At 54.1% G+C, this 18,929-nt stretch overlaps 1 protein-coding gene across 3 annotated transcripts; it reads left to right on the plus strand.

The window, feature by feature from the left end:
- Window positions 1–725: 725 nt before the first annotated feature.
- Window positions 726–18,486, plus strand: PKM (pyruvate kinase M1/2). 3 transcript variants are annotated; one of them, XM_035335645.1, is made up of 12 exons: window positions 832–883; window positions 5,168–5,227; window positions 5,440–5,609; window positions 6,023–6,114; window positions 8,426–8,557; window positions 8,779–8,965; window positions 9,777–10,047; window positions 10,297–10,447; window positions 11,256–11,408; window positions 14,556–14,722; window positions 17,625–17,806; window positions 18,090–18,486. In XM_035335645.1, exons 2-12 carry the CDS (start codon window positions 5,187–5,189, stop codon window positions 18,194–18,196), a joined length of 1,653 nt encoding a protein of 550 aa, XP_035191536.1. In that variant the 5' UTR covers window positions 832–883; window positions 5,168–5,186; the 3' UTR covers window positions 18,197–18,486. The 3 variants fall into 3 exon arrangements, with proteins under 3 accessions (XP_035191538.1, XP_035191536.1, XP_035191535.1); XM_035335647.1 differs by lacking the exon at window positions 5,168–5,227 and having other exon boundaries at window positions 726–883; XM_035335644.1 differs by lacking the exons at window positions 832–883; window positions 14,556–14,722 and adding an exon at window positions 15,226–15,392 and having other exon boundaries at window positions 5,196–5,227.
- The last annotated feature ends 443 nt before the right edge of the window (window positions 18,487–18,929 follow it).

Consider the following 18,929-nt stretch of genomic DNA (forward strand, 5'->3'; position numbering starts at 1 on the left):
GGACGCTCCCTCAAGACTCCCAAGCCCAACAGTGACAACGGTGTCACCACCTTCCAAAGCCACCCCCAAATATCCTCTTTTTGGGCAAAATAGCCAAATGGCTCAATCCATGCATGCGACATTGAGGTTTGGTGGAAAATGGGGCCAAAAAGCAGCATTTTGGTGCCCCCCCTCCAAGGGCCATGGAGATTTTTGGGCACTCAGGCCCTGTGCGTAACTCGAGACTCCTATTTTCGTCCCCAAGGGTCTATTTTTGTCCCCAGACCATGGCGCTGGCAGCACAGGGCATGGCGTGTGCCCCCCGCTGCCTTCATCTCCTGTGGGGTGCCGCGACGTGTAGGGCACTGCGTGGGACTGAGCCGCGTGGGCACCTGCACTTTTTTTCCCCAGAATGCCTGTTTTGTCCCCAAACCTTGGGGACAACCATAAGGACAGCTGGGGGACACCGCGGGGTGGCCGGGGGGCCGGCGGGTGGCACCCCACGGTGCCCCCCGTCCGCCCAGGGCCCCTGCAGGTACCGCGGGCAGGAGCGCGGGGGGGTGAATGAAGGGGCGCGGCCCCTTTAAGAGCGGCGCGGCCCCTTTAAGAGCGGCGCGGCGCCTTTAAGAGCGGCGGCCACTCTCCACCGGCGTGCCCGCCTGCTGCGCCGCCGCCTGATTGGCTGCGGGGCGCGTGAGCCTTCTCGCTCCTCAACCGCAGCTTGCGCGTCCGCCGGGGAAAGAAGTCCTCGCTTCTCCCCCGCAGCGCGAAGCCGGCGGAGGGATCCGTGGGGGCGGTGCTGCGGCCGGGATCACCTTGGCGGCGCGGCCGGGCCGCGCGCAGAGGAGCGGCGGCTCTCAGGCAGGACGGGTGCGGGGCGTGGCGGCGGGAGCAGCACCAGGAGGTAACGGCGGCCCCGGACAGGGAAGGAAGGGGCGGCGGGCGAGCACCGGGGGCCGCCGCCATCTCCGGTGCCCGTGGGTCCCCGTGCCGACGCAGGGGTCTCCCCGCGGGGCCGGGCATTAGAGGGGAGCGGCCGTTAGGGGGAGCGGCCGTTAGGGGGAAGCGGTCACTGAGGGGCGCGGGCAGCCCCGCGGGTCCCTGGAGAGATGCCCGGCCTTGCGCCGCCGCCCCGAGCCGCTCCCTGCCCCCGGGCGCTGAGGCAGAGCCGCGGCAGCGCTCGTGTCGGCGGCCCGGGGCCCTTCCCGATGCCCCCCCCGCCAGGGCTCCAGGGGCCGCTTCGCAGCGGGTTTGGGGCCGGGGGGGCGGCGGGGGGCGGTCAGCGGGAGCCCCTCGGCCCTTCCCCCGAGCGGTAAAAGCAGCAGGCGAGGTCTGAAGCGTGCTTTGTTCTGGCCTCGGCGCTCCCCGTGCGGCAGGCCCGGGGATGCGTTCAGGGGAGCTCCCGGCATGTCGGTGACTAATGCGCCGGGAAGCGGCCGCCCCCCGCTGCAAGGACGGCTCCTGACGGCGGCTGGCACCGGCGCCCGAAGGCTGGGCTGGGCGGCGAGGAGCTTCTCCGGTTACCGCCGTGCCTCCGGGGAAGCTCGAGGGCCGGTTGTGCAACCCTAAGGGCTGAGCTAAAAACCCCCACCGTCATAAGCACGTTTTTGTGCCCAGTTTTCAAAGCAGGACTGAAGTTGAGGAAACCCACACGTGGTGCTGCGAGAGCGCTCGGTGTGCTCGAGGGAGGGACAGCCCTGCGGTCGCGGTTCGGTGGCCCCACGTGCCATGCTGCCACGGCCAGGTTAAAAACCATCTTTTCTTTCAGCACAGGGAGCTTCGCTGCCGGCCAGGTGTTGGACGCCGTGATTCAGGGCAAAACCCTGCCCAGAAACTTTGCTTTCACTCGAAAGCACGCTTCCTGCTGCTGGCGGAGACCGCAGCGCCGCATCCGGGCCTCCCGCCCGAGCCGTCTGTTTTTTCCCCAACTAAACACCCATTTTATTAAAACCTTTAATTTATTGCCGTTAGCCGGAGCGCAGCAGAGCCGGCGTTAATTCCCCTTCCGTGCCCCGAGCTGGTAATTCAATTTAACACAGACAAAATGTTCCTTCGGCCGAGCAGGCGGGCCGGGCCACGTGCTAATCCTTTATCTCCCTGCGTCCCCGGCCGGGGCTGTCCCTGAGGGCAGCCGGTGGCTGCTGGGAGGGGGCCGGGGCGGCTGCAGCGTGCTGTGATGGCCGGCACGTAGGGAATGGGGCTGCAGTACCCTGCTGCCGCCGCTGCCAGACCCTGCGCACAACATCTCCATCCCCAGGCTGCTCACGCGGTTAGGCAGCGTGTGGCGGGGGGAGCTCAGTTTCCACCCCCAACTGTGCATAAATTTAAAGGAAAAAAGGCCTTTTTTTGTCATGTTAAAAAAATCTCCACTTGATAGCGGGGAGGTTTGATTTGTGCTGGTGTGGCTGGAGGGCTGCTTGGCCTGTGTTGGAGCACCGCAAGGTGAAGTTGGTAGCTGTGTCTGCTCCAGCTGTATTCTCTAGATAAGTTCTTCCTTGTCACCAGCAGACACCTGATAGTCGCTGATAGTACTGATTTATTTTACGCTAAGCCTGCTGTGTACCTTTGCCCTCTGGGGAAGGCAGGCGCAGCCAAGGCGTACGTGGCTCTGACTGCTCACCCGCTGGCACACAGGGAAAGCGCCGGTGTCACCCAGCCCTGTTGGGGTGAGCGTGTCCTCCCCAGTCCCAGCAACCAGCTTACTGCAGTCCGAGCCGTGGCAGAGCTGCGGGCGTGCTTGGGGTCGCAGCCGGCCTCCAGAAGCCTTGCATTTTGGGAAGCATCCCACAGTTGCGTAAGGATGTGGCGTGGCATCCTGCTGCAGCTGGGAGTTGTCCTTCCCTCCCTGGAAGAGGAGCTGATCCTGTTAAAAGCCTGTTTTGCTACAGAAATTGATTTTTATTGCAGCTGAGACCCTGAAGCAGGGAACCATCTCTGCCCGGGGTGGCGGTGGTTAACGCCGGCCCTGCAAAGTCACGCTTCCCTCTGTTGCAGGCTGAGATAACAGCGAAGGGGGGTGCAGCGGGCACTGCCGCTCTGCGCAGCCTCTGCTTTCTTCCTCCCCCGGGGCAGGGCTGGAGATGCCGTAGACGTAACGTTTCTTGCTGCCGACCGCAGGATGAGCCGGCTCAACTTAGTCACCTTGCTGCTGAAACCGGTCACGCCGACCTCAAACGGTCCCGGCTTTCTAGAACGTTCAACGGCGAGGGAGACACCAGCCATCTTTGGTGCACCCTGCCTGAAGCACAGACAGCTTGCAGTCAGCGTGGGGATTTATGAGTTGTGCCCCGAGGAAGGAAATGAGATTTATCCAGGGAATCAGGCTTTGCAGGGTATTGCTTTCCCCCGTCCTAGCTCTGCTCAGACTGAGCGCGCAGTGCCTTCGGGTGGCCGTGAAGTCCTGGTTTCCCATTACTTTTTATTAAATGCCAGACATTCCTGCCAGATTTATAAAACTGGTCCTTCCAGGAGAACTCAGTAGATGCTTTGTGAACGTGTGATATAGGGAGGCAGGAGGAAGTAGAAAAACAAGAAGCTTGCTGGTAGCAAGCAGATGAGTTTTTTTTGTTTTGTTTTTTGTTTTCTGCTGCGTTTCTTCTCTCCCCCTCAGACAAGGCCACAGCACCGCAGTTCTTCTGATCTCCCTGGGTTTGCAGGAAGATCTTGGAGAGGCTATTTTGACCCAAGGCAGTTTCACTTTCCCTTTTTGTAAATTTGTAAAGCCTTTGGGGGTTAAAAATTAGCATTACAAATGGCTCGAGTGGGTGGGGGACTTCCAGGAGGCAGGAGCTGCTTATGAAATAGAGAGGCAGAGCTCCTCCGCGTGCTCTCAGAAAGTTGCACCAGTGGTGCTCTGGGTGCAGCCTCTGTCTCATCTTCCTCCACATCCTCTTTGGAGGTGCGTGGAGGCCGTTTCCCAGCAGAGCCTCTTTGCTCGTGCCTGGTGCTGTCAGACAGGTGCTCCGGGATGCGGCAGCAGCAGTTAGAGGGCTGAAACAGTGTTCAGGTCTGACCAGCGGGCATTCCCGTAATAACGTGACTTTGTCGAGCCTTTTTATGTGGGCAGGCTTTCTTGTTCTGACTGCAGTGAATCAGCAGCTTCTGGCAGGGCTGAGGTGAAGGACGCTTGCCAGGACAAATTATGGTTTTTGCCGGCCTGTCTCCTCGCTCCGTTCGGCGAGGCGATGAGGCGAGAGTGACTCAGGGCTGCCTGCGAGAGGATCCGCACGTAGGTGGGGAGGGAGGGGGGGAGGGCGGGCCTGGCAGCACAGCGGCGGGGTCTCGGGGGATCTCCCTGACCCTGCGTTAGAAGCACGCTTTCATTCTTCCGCAGAGCTGTCAGCTTCTTCACGCCCTGCTTCAAAGCTGGAGGCCCTGGGCTAGCTGGCATGCACAGCGAGCACCATTTTGCGTGCTCGGGGCAGGCAGAAAACCCCATGTTGCTCAATGAAACCTCGCATCACACGTTTGCTGACAGCTTTTTGAATGCAGAGGTGGTGAAATACTTCTCCAGGTGGTAGCACCAGCAAAGGAAGCAGCTGAGCCTTGCCCAGCCAGTAGGAGTGCAGCCAGGCCGTCATTTACCTAGTTGTAAAAGCAGATGGGAGGTAGAAGACACGGTTGTAAATGGGATGCCCTCCCATCACAGGAGACATCTGTGAGATTCAGTTTAGCTTTCTTGTAGGATGGGGACCTTCCCCACTCTTCTGGGGGTCCTGCTGTCCCGTAAAGCGAGCAGGCAGAGCTCACGGTTTATCCCCAAAATAACCAGTCTGGAGCCCTGCGGTGGCTTTCTGCCACCCTGGGTGAGGGTGAACGTAGTGGGTGGGAGCTGCCGTGTGGTGTCTTTGGTTTGAAGAGAGACCTTGAGGAGGATGTTAAAGGAATCTTCAGTCCTTTCCATGTTCTCTGCCACGGTGTTGTGTTTAATCAACTCAAGTCTACTTATCTGTGCAGGCTAAAGGACGAGTGTTAAGCTTAGGTGGACCCCGCTGTGATTAGGTGCGTCCCTGCAGAAGATTGCCTGCGTAGAGCACCTCTGTGGCCACGCTAGCAGCGAGCTGCCGCAGCCCCACTTGGGATGGGCACCGCAGTTGAGGCTTGTAGGAGAGAGGACTTGAGAGCTGGGAGGGAGGAGGCAGAACGCTGCCTGTGTGCTGAAGTGCTTGAATTTTGTTGCGTTGTGTAGCTGCAGGGGAAGACTGGCAATGAAGAGAAGCTATGAAGGGAACTTCTGCATAGAAGGCAGGTGAGCTTTGGGTGGTCTATGTGGGGAATGACATTTAAATAGAAGTGTGTCTTGCCTGTATCTGAGACTCTCAAGTAGGAACATAAAGATAGTATGACCCAGTAGCAGCTTTCTTGTTACCTCCATATTCATCACGTGGGTGTGTTGGTGTCTCTGCTTGACGAGCCAGCATGGGTGATCCCTAAACCTGGCAAGGCTTTCTTCTCTTCCAGACACAAGACTCCAGTAACGATGTCGAAGCACCACGATGCGGGGACTGCTTTCATCCAGACCCAGCAGCTGCACGCTGCCATGGCGGACACCTTTTTGGAGCACATGTGCCGCCTGGACATCGACTCCGAGCCAACCATTGCGAGGAACACCGGCATCATCTGTACCATCGGTAGGTGGTTCCTAGATAACAGGGAGCTGCAGCTCTCCGCAGCAATTAAGCTGTGAACCCCTGTGCTGGTGAAACTTGCTGTGGAAATCGTGGGATGACTTGAGCCTTTATCCCTTGCCAAGGCTGGCTCTGTGTGTTGAAACAACACGACTTTCCCATGCCTGCCCGACCCGTAGTATTGCTAGGAGTGGATTCAGTAGCCAGGGAAGTCTGGACTGGTTGGGTTCAAATGCGCTCCCAAAGGCAAGTTAAAACAATGCTTGCTGCTGTAGAAATGAGCTGTTTCGGCGTTGAGCAAGTCTGTATCCACCGTACCTTAGTTATGCCTTCCACATGAAACGGTCTTGACGTCTGTGGGTTATCTCATTATTTTCTTTTACAAAGTTAATATTCCAACTGCTTCCTTCTTCCAGGCCCAGCCTCCCGCTCCGTGGAGAAGCTGAAGGAAATGATTAAATCTGGAATGAATGTTGCCCGCCTCAACTTCTCTCACGGCACCCATGAGGTAAGTAAGGGTGGCGGCTGAGCTGATGCTGCCCCGAGCAGGCCCTTTCGTGTGTCTGCTGACCCCTTCCCTCGTGCAAGAGGATACGAAGGGAAGCCCAGCCTGCTCCAGAGCAGCTGTAGTCATGAGGCAAGACAAGACTGAGCTCTGCCTTTGGGGAAAGCATGCCAGATGTAAATACTGAGCCTGTGAGACTGCTAGTAACAGTACTCTTTCCAAAACCTTTTTGGAAGCAGATCAGGTTGGTTCCGCACCCTTCTGTGCACCCACCTGTACCCGGGAGCCAGGTAGCTGATATTATAGACTGGTGTGCCGGCTGCTCGCTGTGAGGTCCTTCACTTCTTCCTCGTGCCCTGCTGCTCACTTCACAAAGCTGCTGTTCCCCAGTGAATTGTGGAAGCTGAGAGCTATTTCGTGGTGCTGGGCACCTCAGCAGGAGTACACAACTGTCCCGTTGATCTTGCTTTGCTGCTGGGGGCTTTGCAAGCCAGTGATCAATGAATGACCTTGTCTCAAAAGAAAACTATCAGCAATTTGAAGTCACGACTGTGCCTGTTTGGAATAGTTGGACTCCTGAGTTTGCTTGGCCAACCAGCTGCTCAGGTTATTCTTCTGGTGGTCATGAGGCTAGCACCACGTTACACAGGTCTTGGGGCGTTAAACTTAAAAGAATAAGGTCAAAAGAAATCAACACTGTGGCCGACGAGCCCTTATTGATAAAAATAGATGAGATCCTCAGCGATGCTGGGGGAGCCAAGGATCCCATTCCAGCTTGCCTCGAATGCTACCCTGAGTGTTGAGGCTGTGTTTTTATGCTGGCTGCCCTCCAGCTTTCAAAATGTCAAACAGTAACCAAGTGACAGCTGTAGGTGGCTTTGCTTACTGAACCAGGAGCTTTGAGGTGTGTAATAGCTTGGCCTGTCACCCTTGTGGCCTTTAAAGGCCACAGGGCACTGTAGAAACCAAAAGGTCTGGTACTTAGCTGTGGACAGCCATCGGACCTTGACTCAATTAAATACTGAGTTTTCACACAGTGCTGCCGCTGTGGCTTGTGTGCTTGTTAGCTGGGGTGGAGGACAGGGAGCGTGGCTTGGTTTTGGGTGAAGTCCCTTCTAACTGCGTGTTTCATACGGATGAGGTTAGGTGACAGCAGAGTTCGTCTTGCTCTCACCCGTTTAGTCTGACTGTCAAGCGTAGCCAGGCTAAGTCTGTGTCCCTGCTGCTTCCTCTGAAGCACTCAATTCTCCAGTGAAGTCAGGGGTTTTCACGTGCAGTGTGTGTGTTTCAGTTACAGTGTTTACCCTAAAACACTCAATAGGGCTTGAATTACCAACTTCAAGCCCCAGCACCTGGCTGCAGTTGTTTTATAGAGGAAGTTGGCTTTTACTTCATCTGTCTGCATTCCTGTTCGGCGTATGTCATTCTTCAGGAAGTCAGCCTCCTAGGAGGCAGTCATTGATCTGTATCAAAAATAAATAAATTCCAGGTGACTAGGGCCAGATAAACCTAATGGCTCTGCTCAGGCACATTTCCTGTGCTGTGTCTCGTTAGGCTGTGTCACGTGGAAGGATCAGGGGCCCCCTCAGTCTCAGCTAGCACACTCGATCAGTAAATACCTTAATTTTTCCTTCCTCTAAAGAGTCAGCTGTGGCATGTCTTTGGCTGAGGGCACACAGGCCAACTTGAGCACAGCCTGTTCCTGCCCCACCTTGCTGCTGGATTCTGGTCCCGAGGCCGAGCGCGAGGCAGGTTATTATGGGGGCAGTCGCACGTTTCCGGGTGAGCCAGGCCATGCACTGTCAGCCCGTGGCACAGAGAGGGGAAAGGGCATTTCTTATCTTCAGAAGTCTGCCAAGTGTTGCATCACTCTGTCAAGGTTATCTCTAATCTTGTTTAAACTAGAAAGTAAATTGACCTGCTGATCATCTGAAGCTCATTCAGGGTAGTTGAGATGGGAGTTTACCCACAAAAGTGTCTGAAACTGGCAGTATTAGCAGGATGTGAGCACATGAAAGGGTTTTGAAGCCTGGTGCAAGGTGCTGGAGTCCTGAACTTCTGTCTGTGATTGCTTTAGCTCTTGAAATAAAATGCAAATACGTAAATGGATAATATCCTCTGAGTAAATCCCTTATCTCCGTACAAGAGATTTAAGCCAGGGCTGTAAAAACGTTCATCCATCTGCGTGACAGTGGAATCCTAGGCCTAGTCATGCTGCTGTTCTGCCACGTTGAATGGTAGCTTGGGCAGTTTTGGGGGTGCACAGTGGTAGAGTAGAAGTGGGATTAAAGTTACCATCTCTTTTCCTTGCCAGTATCATGAGGGCACAATCAAGAACGTGCGAGAAGCTACAGAGAGCTTTGCCTCTGATCCGATCACCTACAGACCTGTGGCTATTGCACTGGATACCAAGGGACCTGAAATCCGAACTGGACTCATCAAGGGAGTAAGTTGATTTTTTTTTCACCCTTTTCAGTGTGTAAGACTACATAATGTGTAATATTCCTGTGTCCTGCGTTCCCCAGATAAGCGATGTTTTGCAAGAACAAAGTAACTGTGTGCATTATCTGGCATTTGTACCAAAAGTTAGGATGAACTGCTGCAAGCTGGGAGGCAGTTGCGTGCCTGTTAGTGCTGGTTTTGCTGAAAATGTGTGTTTTGACACAGAGTGGCACAGCAGAAGTGGAACTCAAGAAGGGTGCAACTCTTAAAGTGACCCTGGACGATGCTTTTATGGAGAAATGCGATGAGAACGTGCTGTGGCTGGACTACAAGAATCTCACCAAGGTTGTAGAAATTGGCAGCAAAATCTACGTGGATGATGGTCTCATTTCCTTGCTGGTTAAGGAGAAAGGTGTGTAACAGCCCTTCCAGGATTTGCCAGCTCTCCCTGTTTGCTCCTTCCTAAGAACATCTTTGTGATTTTTCTTTCACCAACTGGTGTGTAACTTGCAGTTCTACATTAAAGAAAGGAACACTTTGCTGCTAGGCTTAATGCTGTAGCAAGACTTTGAGCAAAACTATCTCTACTTCAATTGTAACAAGCTTTCAGTCACTAACTTGAGCAGGGCTTCACCAGACTGATGTAAAACTCTTCAGAGGTGCATGTGTGGGGGGTGTACCTGTGCTTGTGACCTACACCTGTTCAGGCAGGCTATTTTATTCTTTTTGTGCAGGTTTTAACATTTTATAACATAAACCTCAAGTTTCGTAGCTAGAGATGGAACGAGCTATACTGGTAATGTGGGGGCAAGGTGAGTTCCACACCGCTCCCTTGGTGGTGGTGCATAAATTGCTCCAGCCTTGGAGGTGTTGCCTCTGATCCCAGAGGGTGCAGAAGTGAGGAGGTGAGGCTCTCAGTGGTACTCCGTTAGGTGTTAACGGGGTGCCTACGTGCAGAAATGCAGCGAGGCAGCCCCACTCCTGCATGGAACAAATGGTGTATTCCCCCAGAGCAGCACAGAAGTGGTTTTAAACTGGTCTGCTGTGCTTCTGTGGGTGAATTGCAAGTTCGTGTGTTACATGAGTCCACTGAAGAGAAGCACTGGTGTGTTTTTATCATATCGATGCTGTTAGTGCTGCGGTTCTCAGGCAGGTGGTGGTGTGGGAGCTGGCAGCGGGGAGCTTGCTGGTAAACACTGACTGTAGGAGCACTTCTGTTCCAGGCAAGGACTATGTCATGACTGAGATCGAGAACGGTGGCATGCTTGGCAGCAAGAAGGGCGTGAACCTCCCTGGTGCTGCGGTCGACCTGCCTGCCGTCTCTGAAAAGGACATTCAGGACCTGAAATTCGGTGTGGAGCAGAATGTGGATATGGTGTTTGCATCCTTCATCCGTAAAGCTGCTGATGTCCATGCTGTCAGGAAGGTGCTAGGGGAAAAGGGAAAGAACATCAAGATCATCAGCAAGATTGAGAACCATGAGGGTGTGCGCAGGTGAGCGATCAACTCCTGCTCCTCTTGATGTGTTTTGTATAGCTTTGTAAACTATCTATGTCCTATGGCCTTGTTTTTTCCCCTCTTACTGTGGTGTTACAGGGTACCAAAATGGCACCCGGAAGGGCAGAGTGCCCATGGCATCGCGGTGCATTGCGCTCTAGAGCAGTGCTCCCATTCAGAAGGGGAGGACAGAGCAGGCGGTCTGCCCTCAGAACAAAAGGGATAACGAACCTCTTTTGCTGCCAGGTTTGATGAGATCATGGAGGCCAGCGATGGCATTATGGTGGCCCGTGGTGACCTGGGAATTGAGATCCCTGCTGAAAAAGTTTTCCTTGCCCAGAAGATGATGATTGGGCGCTGCAACAGGGCTGGCAAACCCATCATTTGTGCCACTCAGGTACTTGAAACACAAAGCTAGCTTGTAACTGCCAGTGTCTGGGTCTGGCAGGGTATGAGTGTTGGTAGCTGTCACCCCATGCTGTGGGGGGCGGGCTGGGGGCACATACTCGATGGCATTTGGTAGAGGATGAGGAACCAAGAGCAGAGACGCATTGCAGTGGCTGAATAGGTCATCTTGAAGCACTTGTTCAGAGGTGTTTGTTATTTACCCCAGTAAGGTCACAGGAACTCTTGGAAGGGACACGGCAGCTCTGAGCAAGTTGCACCCACACTGCTGCATCAGAAGGAAATGGGGGAAGGAAGTCACCTTAGCCTGGGAGCTGCCACTCCTCAGCTTTGTGCATTCCAGGGATCATGAACAAACAGTTTTCAGACAGTTTTTAGGTGCTGGCAGGGCTCACTTCTGAGCTGTGCTTCCTCCGTGCATGCTGCAGCAGGGGGTAGAGCTAAGCAACTGAGGAAGACATGAGCTGGCCAGCCTGTGATAGCAATATGTGGAGTTGCACCAGCTTCTGGGAGAAGGGTAGGAAGAGCTCTGATCAGGAAGCAGTCTGATTTCATGCTTCAGTATGGGTTATCAGCTGTACTAAGGTTGAGCCTGTATATACCCTATATAAAAAAGGAACATTTTGTGTTAGATGAAAATTACATTGGTTGGTGCAGACCTGCTGTTGACCTGGTTTTAGATGAAAAACCAACAAACCACAACCCCAAAACAACCTCCTCGATGCCATCAGTCAAGTGTCTAGTGAAAAAGCAGCTGACTGCTTTTGTGGTGCCCTGACTTTGGGCTTGTTCTCCTGCAGATGCTGGAAAGCATGATCAAGAAACCTCGCCCAACCCGTGCTGAGGGCAGCGACGTTGCCAATGCTGTCCTGGACGGAGCAGACTGCATCATGCTGTCCGGAGAGACCGCCAAGGGAGACTACCCGCTGGAGGCTGTGCGCATGCAGCACGCTGTGAGTAGTGCTCTGGGTTGGAGCCTGGCCTGCAGGTGGAGGTGACAGCACACTGTCTTTGATCTGAGCCTGCATCTGAAGATCTAAACGTGCCTGGTGCTAGGTGGCAGCACCTAGCAGCATAAACCAGCCATTTTTTGGTTCATGCTCTCTCTGTGAGGTTTCTTTTACTGTAGCATGGTCCTGAGGGGCCTGAAGCCTCGCAAGCTGTGCTGCGTGCTATTGCCAGGCAGAGCTGAGGACTGCTTTGCAGTGCTCTGGGTTCTAAAACTTCATTTTCCTCACGCTAATTTTGACTTAAGGCCAAGGTCATTTTTTTTTTTTGCTGTTACCTTGGTATAGGTTTCTTCAAAGGCCCTCTTCCTTTTAGTTTATTGAATTCCTTAAACTTCTCCAAGGTCAGGAAGCTGCTTAAGCAGTTTATCTCTAGATACTGAAAAGTATCAGCTAACTCCTCTGGGTTGTGGGAGGGAATGAGGGAGGCTGTTGAGTCTGATTTACAGAACTGTTGTTACATTTGGCACCTGGTGCTTTTGGTGGGAATGTTTGTTGCATGACTACTGACAGCACCATATTTTTACATGCCTGAACTGCCAGAAACCTCTGCTCTGCTTCAAGTTCACCCAGCTTGTGTTTCAGCTGATAAAAAGCGTGATGCCAAGTATCTAGAGGTACTGGTTCTCCCCAGTTACCAGGGCTGCGAATCACAGCAGCTTCACCTGCAGTTCAGGTTATACAGATGAATAAACCGAGCGACTGTTTGTGTTTGCAGTGCATTACCTAAATACCTTTTATCTGGCCAGTATGGAGTGGTGTTTTTTGCACATGGCAGATACAAAATACGACCTGATGATCCGGGCAGTGACTGCTGGCTTACAAGCTGAATTCTAACCTAAAAAGTTCTTCCTCAGTTTTTCACGCCTAAATTGTGGTGGCTGACTTCCTACCAAGATTTGGAAACTTGCTGCAGCAAATTGTGGCATTAAAGTTTCAGCACAGGCAGGTTGTGCTGTACCTGTAGTCTGAGCCCAGTACCCACTGTCTGTGCTTCCCTCTTCCTGTGCACCCAGCAGTAACAGTGCTTGTTCTGCCAGGCCCCCAGAGAAATACAGGTTTTTACCCTAATATTTCCATCTGAAGTGGCCAGGCAGTCACCGTGCAAAGAGAGCACCTTGCCTCAGGCACGGAGTAGCTCTTGGGTGTGTTGTCTGGTCTCAAGCTGGTCTAGGCTTGTGGTTTGCTTACCCAGCCCTGCTACAGGAGTATTTCAGGTAAAGCTTTCTCCCGAAGGAGATGCAGACAGCAAACACGGGCTGTGACACTGAGAACAAGCAGAGTCTGTGCTTTATAGTGCCGTTGCACCTCTGTCTCAGTGACTTGACCTGTCTATGCCAGCGGTTTGTGGGGTTGCTGCAGTGGTTTCAAGTAGCAATCACTTTCCAGCCAGCTGCCCGAAAGTGAGCTTCCTGTTCCCTGACTGGCATCTCCGTGACAAAAACAATTGCCTGGAGTTTGGTAGCAAGTTTCCAGATATTGGGCAGGCTGTTATCCTACTTGTGGGAGTGGGCTTCCTTCCAATTCCAGTTCATGATCCACGATTGCCTCAGCCTTCAGGTGCTACCCTGGCCGTTTGACAGGACCGGGTGTACAATGCTCCGCTTCCCCTTCTCCCACTTCTGCCCGCTATCTCTGCCCGCATGCCAACTGCAAACCCTGTAGCCATTTCCATGCAAATAGAGCCAGCTGTGACGTGAAGAATTGCTGTGCCCTGCTGTAGCCATTGCCAGAGCAGGCACACGTGTACACATATCCTGACTGCAAACAGGGGATGTAGGCTTCCTGCTGAACTCGGGCTCACTCTGCATGTTGTGCAAAGCAGCCTGCCTCTGGACCAGGAGCTGATGACGTACTGCCTGGCTGCCAGCGCTTGTGTTTGGAGTAAGTGTTGTGAGGTGGACACGCACGCCCCATTTACCTGACAGAAGCGTGAAGCCGGCGGTAACAAAACTGACCGCTTCAGGACTGGGGTTGGCATTGCACTCCCGTCTGTCACGTGTACAGTTATATTTAGCCATAAGACACTTAACTGCTTTGGCTTAAACTGGTATCTGTGGAAGAGGGATAATTCCCAGCATCATGAAAAGTAATCCATTAACACCAGAGTAGCAAAATTCTTACGTGGAAGGGGTCTAACTACAAAGCTTTCATGACAATGGCACTACAGTCCCTGCTTAAACATCAGCTTGTCATGCTGTGTGTAGCAGCTGTTCAGCTTTGGGATTAACTGAATGAAGTTGTCCTTGAAAAGATGATCAGCCTCTGCATGCTTTTCTAGTCTCTGCAAGCCTTCTTTATCGGGTTGTCAAGGGCAAGTGCAGCCTTCTGAGATGAGAATTGTTCTTAAATGTGAGCAGTTCTCAGCACAATGGGATGAATAAGTTACTCAGCTTGTTGCAGATGCTTAGTTGGTGACCAGAAAGCCCTTCTTTGTGTACCTCTGGTCTGAATCTGGCACTGCACAAATACCCCAGCCTATGTGGTGTGACAGCCCTGTAAGGAAGGCTTGTTGCTGTTGTTCCTCTCTTACTGAAAGAAGTTGGTATAGCACTCGGAGGTGAAACTTCATTGGCTCTGAACTTAAACTAAACGAAGCCGGGAGGGAGCCCATCTCCCCTTTCTGGGGGTGAGGTAGGAAACAAGTTGCTCACCTGTTGGCTCAGAGTACGAAGGGGGCACAAACATCTACAAAGAGTACTCTAGAGGCATTGTGGGCAAGGAAGTAAAACAAGCACCTGCAACAAAATGTTCTGAACTGGCTTGCTCTCATCCTTGAGAAGCGATCTTCATTTGGTTGCTCTGGAAGGACTCCAAATTACAGCCAGAATGCCACTTTGAAATGCCTGCCTAGCGCACAGGGCCCCCAGGTAAATGGTGTGGTGGAGCAGCCCGTGCAGCTGCGGTGGGGTAGGCAGTTGCATTCAACTAACTCACAATGTGAGAGCCAATGAGCATTTCACAGCCTGACCTTTAGTATCCTCTTGCATGCATTACTATGAAAATTAAGTAAATTAACGTGATCTCATGTTACTCTGGTCTACCTTTCCTTTTCTTTCCTCTTTTCTCCTTCCTTCTTACTCGGGCCTGCAGATCGCTCGTGAGGCTGAGGCCGCAATGTTTCATCGTCAGCTGTTCGAAGAAATTTTCCGCCTCAATGTAAACAACAGGGACCCTGCTGATGCCATGGCAGTAGGCGCAGTGGAGGCTTCTTTTAAGTGCTTAGCTGCAGCTCTGATAGTTCTGACCGAGTCCGGCAGGTAGGGCTCAGAGAGGGGAGAGGTTTAGGCTCTGTAAGATAACTGACGCTCGTTCCCAGCATGTGGGTTAGGTGCTCAGAGTGCAAACATGTGCTTTGTGACAGTTGTTTCAGTAAATAAAATCACGCTCCATGCTGACACTGCAAACATTCAGCAAGCAGCATGCAGCTCCGGTGGCAGCTGCGCGTACCTGCAGGGCAGGACTCAGGTAGGAGCAGAGCAAGAGTGCCTGGCAGTTGGGCATGGATGTCACCTGAGTGTGGGCTCAGCGGGGTGAGGTGCCTCCAATCCAGAAGAGAAACATTGAGAATCAAAGGGTGCCTCTGCTGGGGTGGTGACCCCATCACCACAGCGCACTGAGCTGGATTTTGGCTAATTGGCGACTCTTCTGAATGTCAGCAGCTGGCAGCATTCGCCTGCTGACAGAGCACCTCGCCTTCCCCTGTGCTGTCCCGAGTGACTGACGTGAGTGTTGTCTTCCCGAACGCGTGTTGCTCTTGTAGATTGCCCGCGAGGCCGAGGCCGCCATCTTTCACAGGCAGTTGTTTGAGGAACTGCGTCGTCTGACCTCCCTGAACTGCGATCCCACTGAGGCCGCTGCTGTTGGCGCTGTGGAGGCGTCCTTCAAGTGCTGCAGCGGGGCCATTATTGTCCTCACCAAGTCTGGAAGGTAGGAGGCGACAGGTTCCCTCAGGTCACGTGGACGTTGTGACCGGGTGGGGGAAGGAGAACGTGGAAAAAGAGCGCTTTGAAAGCCCAGAGCTGTAACGGTGAAGCTCAGGATTTGGCAGTGACTCAGAGCCCGGGCTGCCTGTCTGCAGTGCCAGTTCCTCAGGAGATGGGCAGACATCTCAGACATCCGCACGTACGCAAGCACCGAGTTCCTGAGCCTGCCCCTGCCAGCGTGGCACCAGCACCAGGCCCTGCCTCCTCTTCCTGTTCTGGGCAGCATCTCTGCCAGCAATGCTGGCTGGAAGAGTAGAGGGAAAATAAGTGTGGCAGCCTCATTCAAACATTGTAGCAAGGAAAGCCAGGAATCTTCAAGTTAGATGTAAGACAGAAGTTCAGTGGAGGCACTTTTTTTTTTTTATCAAGGCCTTAGCCTTTCATAGTATCCTCCAAACTAGAGGTCCCTTGCTGAAGCATCAGCACAGCTTGCCTAAGCCCTGGGGCGAAGAGGGAATGTGGGAGTGTTGCAAGTTTCCTTCCCCATGCCTGCCTGTGAGTAGCCTCGCTGAAAGAGGCGGGCACCCAGCAGCCAAGCACCTGCCTGCACTGTGAGGTTAGCTCAGCGCCTTGGCTGTAGGCGGGCTGCATAGCTGGGGACTTCTGTCCAGCGATGGTGACAACTGCTGCGTAGAGACTCGCTCTTCCAGTTGTGGAGAGGAAGCCAAGTAGAGGGCTGCAGCCTTGCTGCGATCAGCTCTTCCATCTAGAGGAACCAGGCTGCCCCGTGTTCAAAGCGCGTTGGACCATAAGTCTCGGGCCGCTTTCTGGAAGAGTCTGAATTTGGAACAGAACTGGTGCTGTGACAGTGTGCGTGCTGGGCACGGTCTACCTGAAGAACCAGACCATCAGTGAATCCTCCATGTAAATTTACAGCTTAAAATGATTTGAAGCAGCCACTTTCTGGAGAGATGAGGAACGACTGAGTTTCTGGATACTCCTGTACTTCTAAAGTTTCTTTGTAAAAGGTTCCAGTCTTACACTTGACCTTTTTGAAAAGACTTGAACTCTGATATTTGAATATTTTTAGCCTTGGATTTTGTTACAGCTTTTGAGTACCTGGGTCCCGTAGAGCTATTGGGCAGCTCCATGGTCAGTGTGGGAAGGATTGTCTGAGAGCTGGCACGTGTGACTGGGTGCTTCGAGCAGGCTGCTGCCTATTTCCGAGCAGCGGTCTTTAAATCAGAGTATTGCTGAGTTTGGCTCTGGGAAATGAGGTCACAAAAGCTAGCAAAGCTGCTGGCATGCTTGTCAGAACCGCAGAGCTCTAAATGTTGTGGCCTTGCAGCTTTAACCTCAATTTTTGCAGATGCCTTCTGTAAGCAAGCAGTGCCAAGAAAGGGCAAGCTGCTGTCCCCACCAAGAGTGTGCTGCTCGCCGTGTTAAGGCATCGGTGTCCCTACGCAGGGGTGGCAGCAGCTCCTCTTGGAAAGGAACCTGGTGCCTGCCTGGCTCCCCTGGTGCATGGGGCCCCCATTTTGGGATGAGAGGCAGTTGCCTGCATGGCTTCCGGACGGGCATTGCTTTGTTTCTGGCTGGGTGGGAGTACAAATGTACGGGGTTGTATGTTGGCTGCCACTCCTTTGGGATCAAGCGATCGGTGTAGTCAAACCCGTTTCTGGGGCAGCTCTGCTTTTCCCTGACACAGTTTCTCCTGTAGCGATGCTTCTGAAAGCATCCTCCCTGGCAAGCTTTGGATAGCACTGCTGGCGCAGGCGCTTGCCATCCCTCAAAACAGGAGCTCATCAAAACAGCAGGAACTTGCAGGGACCCCACTGAGATGCCAAGGGCTGCTTGCAGAGGCCGGAATAAATGGCTCCTAGCCACCTTCACATAGCAACTGAGACAAATAAGTGCTTGTTTTCAGGACCAAAACGTGCAGATGGCACTGCCAGAACTCGGAGGTGAGGCCTTCTCCCTCCCCAAGACTGGAGTAGGGTCTGTTGCCTTCTGGTGTTGATCCACCCAGTTGCTAAATTTGGCTCTTGCAAAACACTGCCAGCATCCCCCGGTCATCCCCGCCATGGTTTTGGGGTTGTGAAGCCCTCAAAGGATGGGCAGTTTGCTCCTGGTGCTGGAGTGGAGGTGCCCCTTGGGTTGTACAGGGGCTCGCTCAAGTGCTGTGGGGCATCTGTAACGCAATGCTTCACCTCGTGCCCGCTGTCCTTCCTTCCAGGTCAGCACACCTGGTGTCCCGGTACCGCCCGCGGGCTCCCATCATCGCTGTCACCCGCAATGACCAGACGGCGCGCCAGGCCCACCTCTACCGGGGCATCTTCCCTGTCCTGTGCAAAGAGCCGGCCCATGATGCCTGGGCAGAGGACGTGGATCTCCGCGTGAACCTGGGCATGAATGTTGGTGAGTGGCGCTGCTCCCACCTCGGCTTCCCTGGTCTGGGGTCACCTGAGCCCAGAAGGGGGGGACTCGCTGTGGGGAAGGCAGGCAGCTGCCGGCTGGGAGACGGGGGCCAGCAGTTGCATAAGCGCACTGCCTCTAACGGGGAAATGGGACGGGTTTCGTCACGGCAGCCTTTAAATAGCATCCAGCAGAGAACCAGGTTTGTTTTAACAAGTGCGTGATGCCCTCCTTGCTGCATGGAACCCCTGAGCCCTGACATCTTCTTCCTCTCCTCCTCCCCAAGGCAAAGCACGTGGATTCTTCAAGAGCGGCGACCTGGTGATCGTGCTGACCGGCTGGCGCCCCGGCTCCGGCTACACCAACACCATGCGCGTGGTGCCCGTTCCCTGAAGCGCCGCCTCGACCAGCACCGTCTTCCTTCCCCCCGCTCCCCCTCCCCGTGCATTAGGCCAGCAGTCGCTTGCGATGTTCTCCTTGTCTCTAGAGTTGGATTTAGGTTGCTCCACACCACCGAGTGCGGCAGCAGGGGGAAGAAACCTTCCATCACTACCGATACTTGAAGTGTTTAGTTTTTTTCCGCCCTCTCCCTGTAGTTTCTCTGTCGGAGCAGGTTCGGGAGGGTCCTGCATGCTGATGGGACTCTGCTCCTCCACCTCCCCCTAGTTAGTGCCTGTCCTCAGGGTGTGCCGTGCCTCTCCTTGCCCCCGCGGTGGGCGATGGGGAAGGGAACAGGCGCGGTGTGGTGAACGGTTCCGCTGTAACACTCCGCAGCTCCCCCGCCTTGTGCCCGCAGCAGCACCAGTGCCCTCCGGCCCCTGGTTTGGTCCCCGTGTGTGCGGGATCGGGGTGCCCTCCTTGTGGCACGCTGCTATTTGTCCCCATGGGGGAACTCGAGGCTGCAGCGGGCTTGTGGGCGCGCTTTCCTTGCCGTGTCACGTCTGTGCGTGTCGTCGCCTTCCCCTGAGTCTCTCCTGTCCGCGTGTCCGGGCGCTGCGCACTCCAGCGGGTGTACGGGGCCGTGGGGCGCCGCCGCGCACCTCAATAAAGAGCTGAGCACCCCTGCACGGCCCCGCCTGCTGCTGCTGCGCCAGGGGCGCGCGGGCGCTTTAAGGGGCGGGGCGTG

The sequence above is a fragment of the Oxyura jamaicensis genome, chromosome 10 (assembly GCF_011077185.1).
Source record: "Oxyura jamaicensis isolate SHBP4307 breed ruddy duck chromosome 10, BPBGC_Ojam_1.0, whole genome shotgun sequence".
Taxonomy (NCBI): domain Eukaryota; kingdom Metazoa; phylum Chordata; class Aves; order Anseriformes; family Anatidae; genus Oxyura; species Oxyura jamaicensis.

What these genes read in the sequence shown, in the direction of transcription:
- PKM (XM_035335645.1), top strand. Translation starts at nt 5,187, where the DNA reads ATGAAGAGAAGCTATGAAGGGAACTTCTGCATAGAAGGCAG. An exon ending in AACTTCTGCATAGAAGGCAG is followed by an intron (nt 5,228 to 5,439) that starts GTGAGCTTTGGG and finishes CTTCTCTTCCAG; the next exon opens with ACACAAGACTCCAGTAACGA. An exon ending in CTTGCTGGTTAAGGAGAAAG is followed by an intron (nt 8,966 to 9,776) that starts GTGTGTAACAGC and finishes CTTCTGTTCCAG; the next exon opens with GCAAGGACTATGTCATGACT.